The sequence below is a fragment of the Chrysemys picta genome, chromosome 5, assembly GCF_011386835.1.
Source record: "Chrysemys picta bellii isolate R12L10 chromosome 5, ASM1138683v2, whole genome shotgun sequence".
Lineage (NCBI taxonomy): Eukaryota > Metazoa > Chordata > Testudines > Emydidae > Chrysemys > Chrysemys picta.
Window position 1 is genome coordinate 31,483,319 of NC_088795.1, and position 4,774 is coordinate 31,488,092.

Sequence of the window (4,774 nt, forward strand, 5' to 3'; positions counted from 1 at the left end):
CGAAAGAAGCTGAAGGTCACGTCCCGGAAACTGGGATAGATTTTCTTGAGGGGGAAAAGTGAAATGTTAAAAGGTTTTATGATCACACCAGAGCAGATAGTTAGGCAATTAGAACTATTAAAAGTTGACAAGGCACAAGACCCTGATTAACTGCATCTCAGAATTCTGAAGGAACTAGCAAGGGAAATGGGAAAGCCTTTAGTAATGATGCTTGATAGCTTGCTAAGGAGGAAGGTATATGACTAGTTGCCTGGAAGGTAGCTACTCCAGTTCAGCTGTATTAAAAAAAGAGTCAAAGGAGGATTTAGGAATCTACTCACCAGTAATCCTAACGGCGGTTGCTGAACAGATATTGGAAACATTAATAAGGGACAGGATTATGCAACATGTAGAAATATATAATCTGGTGCAGGGGAATCAGCACAGATTCAGATCACCCCTTGCAAATGTGCTTGATTTCTTTCAGTACATTACTAAATTGGCAAGCAGAAGTGAAATGGTGGACATAATTTATCTGGATTTGAGAAATTCATTTGGTACTGTACCCCACAAAAGATTGATCTACAAAGTCAGTAAGCATGGAATGGGAAGAGAGCAATAACACATGGATTCAGAATTATCTGAGGGACAAGAAACAGGATGTCAGCAAAACGAAATGGTTCAGGGTGAATAGAGGGACAGTAACAAGACAGTTCTCCCAAATTTCAGCATGATGCCCACTTTTTTTGTTAAACTTTTATATAAATGGCCTACAGGGGATATATTTTTTTAAAGTGGAATTTTTTGCTGATGGCAGATAAAGTGGAGAATGGTGCACAGAGCAAGCAAATTTAAAATGATTTGAATAAATTAGGCTTACAGACAGCTAAAGGCACATGCAGTGCAGCAAAATGAAAGGTAATGACTGCTAAGGAGCAAATATAATCATAGGCAGGGAAAGGAAGCACAGGATCGAATACTGACCAGGGCAAAGGACATAACATGTCTGTGGCTAAACACTAAAACTGTGGGAATAATGGTAGGCAGAAATAAATAGAGACAGACAAGTTCTTGAGGTATGTTCTGTATATTACATGCTGGATTATCTCCTTTAGAAAAGCTAAACTGACAAACCTTTTCAGGGGATCTAAAAATATTATTGGAATTAAAAAACAACGTCCCAGTTTGAAAGGAAGGGAAAGTATTTTAATAAAGGACTGGCAATGTGAGGGGCTCTGCAAACATATTTTCTTCTCTCTACAAAACACAACAAATATACAATTCCCCCTGAATACACTTTTCCCTAAAATATTTTTTTGCAGTTTTTTGTTTAAAAACACACAAACACCATAGACACATTGAAAGGCAGTTCCCCCAAGTGGGGGGTGGGAGGGAGCCATTTCACTCCAAAGGCTGTGACAGTCACCCAGGCACAAATTCAGGAATACTCAAGTTCACAATTTACATTAATAATCAGAAAGTTGAACATCTGGATTAAGGGGCCAAGTAAAACTCTTCCAGCCAACTAAATGCTAACTCCATGATCCACCAATCTTATTTAAGTATAAATCCCTGGCATTTATCGTGGCTCTGCATTCCATGGACCAAATTCCTGTAGGTTTTGCTCATACATGTGCCTGTGGAAAAGAGTGCAGGAAGAGCAGCAACGAGGAACACATTGCAGAGGGACGCTTCAAAAACATACCTCTGAAATAAAAGCTGTCAAAGCATTTGCTCAGGTGCTCTGTTTCTGAGGCAATGTATCACCAAAAGGTGAAAGTACATGTAAAAATAAACTGACTGAGGGTTACTCCCAAAAACTGTATCCCAAGCTGTCCAGCCTTAATACATGCATGAGTGTGGATATAGTAGGGAAAGGCCTTCAGAAAGGAGGAAGGGACAGGAAGCTTGAAAGGGGAAAGAGCAGGAGGCAGAAGAGGATCAATAACATGGTAGACAGTGAAAGCCATAAGCAGGTAGATAGAGGGGTGATCTAGGACAGGGGTGTCAAACTCAATTGCACAGGGGGCCAAAACTCAAAACTCGCGGGCCGAACAGTATAACCATTTATTTAACAGACTAAATATTTATGTTTTTTAACCATTAATATGAACCAAAATACAGGATATCATTCCAAAATAAATACATTTCAACTTAAAATATTTTGCTCTTCATAAAAAAATATCCTGTCAATACAATACATTCAAAATCTGTACATGCTGGAATATTAAAAAATCTGAAAATATAAATAAAAAATTGAATTTAAAGCAAAAGTATAATCATAACAAATCATAACATTCCATTTTCTTGTCCTATTTAGTCAGAGCCTGATACTTGGAGTCTTTTCTTTGCAACAAGTTCGTTTATGTTTGGGGTTAGGTTCTGTGTTGTGAAGATTCTCAGGATCGATTGCAGGTGTTCATCAGTGAGGCGACTCCTGTGTGACGTTTTGTTAATTTTCATCACAGAGAACAGCTGCTCGCACAGATATGTGCTGCCAAACATGGACAGGATTCGAGCCGCATGTTGGCGGAGCTGCGGCATCGCTTCAGGAATGAAGCGAGTGAACTGTGCTGGCCCCGCAGTGTCGTACTTTGCCTTCAGTGTCCCGTTACATTGCAGTTCTATCAGCTCCATCTGCATTTCTACAGGTGCGGTTTCCACATCGACTGCAAATGGGTTGCGAAGCAGCTCGAAGTTACTTTTCTGTGCCTCAAAGTCACTGAAGCGCCGTGCGAACTCAGTGCGCAGCGCGCTGAGTTTTTCAGCAAAGGTGGCATTTGGGAAAACTGTGGCACTTTCTTGGTTCCGTATTACTTGGCAACAGGGAAAGTGAGACAAGTTGCATTGGTGCATTTGTGTCTCCCATAAGCGCAGCTTCACTTGAAATGCCTTCACTGCATCATGCATATCGGTTATTATGTGCTCCCGTCCCTGGAGTTGAAGGTTTAAAGCGCTAAGATGCGACGTTATGTCAGCCAGGAACGCCAACTCACATTTCCACTTTTCATCCCTCAGAACTGTGCAGTCTTTCCCCTTACTGTCCATGAACTGGCAGATTTCCTCTCGCAGCTCAAAGTGTCTTTTGAGAACTTTTCCCCGACTTAGCCACCGGACCTCCGTATGATATGGCATATCGCCAAACTCGCTATCTATTTCCCGCAGAAAAGACTGGAATTGGCGGTGATTTAAACCGTGGGCTCTGATAAAGTTGACGGTTTGTGTTACAGTGTTCATCACATGATCCATTTTTAGGACTTTAGCACTCAGCGATTCCTGGTGTATGATGCAGTGATACACTGTCAACTCACCGGCACAGTTCTCCTCCCGCATCTTTGAGCGCATCCTTCCCACCAGTCCATTTTTTTCACCACACATAGCAGGTGCGCCATCTGTTGTAAGTCCAACGAGTTTTTCCCACGGCAGTTTCATGTCGGTTACACTTTGAAATACATTTCCAAAGATGTCTTCTCCTTTCGTTGTCCCGTGCATCGATTTAATGTCCAGTATTTCCTCTGTTACGCACAAATTGGAATCCACACCACGGATAAATATCGCCAGCTGTGCAGTGTCAGTCGCGTCAGTAGTTTCATCCACGGCAAGGGAGTATGCAACAAAATCTTTTGCTCTTTCAATCAACTGTGTTTTCAAATCAGTCGCCATCTCACAAACCCGATTAGCAACAGTGTTTCTGCTGAGGCTTACATTTGCAAACGCTCGCGTTTTATCTGGACAAAGGACGTCGCACACTTTCATCATACAATTCTTTACGAATTCCCCCTCGGTAAACGGCCGTCCTGATTTGGCGATCTCTTCGGCCACAATGAAACTTGCTTTCACAGCAGCTTCACTTTGTGATTTTGCTTTGGTGAAAAACGTCTGCTGGGATGTCAAATTCTTCTTCAACTCCTCTACCTTTTGTAGCTTCTGTCCTGCGCTCAGGTTTTTGAATTTGTTCTCATGTTTCGTCTCGTAGTGCCGTCTTAGGTTATACTCCTTCATTACAGCGATATTACTCCCGCAAAGGAGACACACTGGTTTACCTGCAATTTCAGTAAACATATACTCATTCTCCCACCGGCTTTGAAAGCCTCGGTTTTCAGAATCAATTTTTCTCTTGGCCATTGTTGGGGTCTAGCTTTGATTTGAGATTAGCGTTGTATACATCAACAGACCGCGAACTTGAACCGCGGCTTGCCGTTGGCGGCAATTGCACTGCATCATGGGATTTGTAGTGTGTGTTATTGGGGCGTCATATCACAGGGCCATTAAAAACAGATATATAAAACGATTTCGCGGGCCGGATATAATTGTATGGCGGGCCGGATGTGGCCCGCGGGCCTTGAGTTTGACACATGTGATCTAGGAGATAGAGATAAATGAAAGGAGATTGTGTTATATGCTGTGACAAACAGCATGCTAGCATGAGGAGTAAGACCCCTACCCATAAAGCACATAATGGGTACTCCCTAACAACTGAGAGCAAAGGGCACAGACCATAAGTGCATGACCAGAAGAAAGGGTGCAACAGCGCTTAATTTCTTTCTTTCTAAGATGATGCATGTGAAAAAAAGGCACAAGGACAGAAGGTGGTTTGGGAGAGAAATCATATAAATGCAGGGAACATAAGCCACATATAGTTTGTTTGTGTATAGAAACTCTGTATCATTATGAATATGTGAACACAAATATATGAAGGCCTCTAAAATATTAGTGGAGGTTCAGCAATCTATATACATACTCACTGAGTCTTCACCCCTATACAGAGAATAAAAAACAGATTGAAATACCCACA

The 4,774-nt window shown here is 41.8% G+C and overlaps 1 protein-coding gene across 1 annotated transcript; it reads right to left on the reverse strand.

Moving 5' to 3' along the window:
• Nucleotides 1–1,977: 1,977 nt before the first annotated feature.
• On the reverse strand, nucleotides 1,978–4,339 carry LOC135983580 (general transcription factor II-I repeat domain-containing protein 2A-like). Its single transcript, XM_065596189.1, has one exon. It carries the CDS (start codon nucleotides 4,102–4,104, stop codon nucleotides 2,296–2,298), a length of 1,809 nt encoding a protein of 602 aa, XP_065452261.1. The 5' UTR covers nucleotides 4,105–4,339; the 3' UTR covers nucleotides 1,978–2,295.
• Nucleotides 4,340–4,774: the final 435 nt, after the last annotated feature.

Excerpts from the sequence above, each read along its gene's own strand:
- LOC135983580 (XM_065596189.1), bottom strand. The coding sequence starts at position 4,104 with ATGGCCAAGAGAAAAATTGATTCTGAAAACCGAGGCTTTCAAAGCCGG.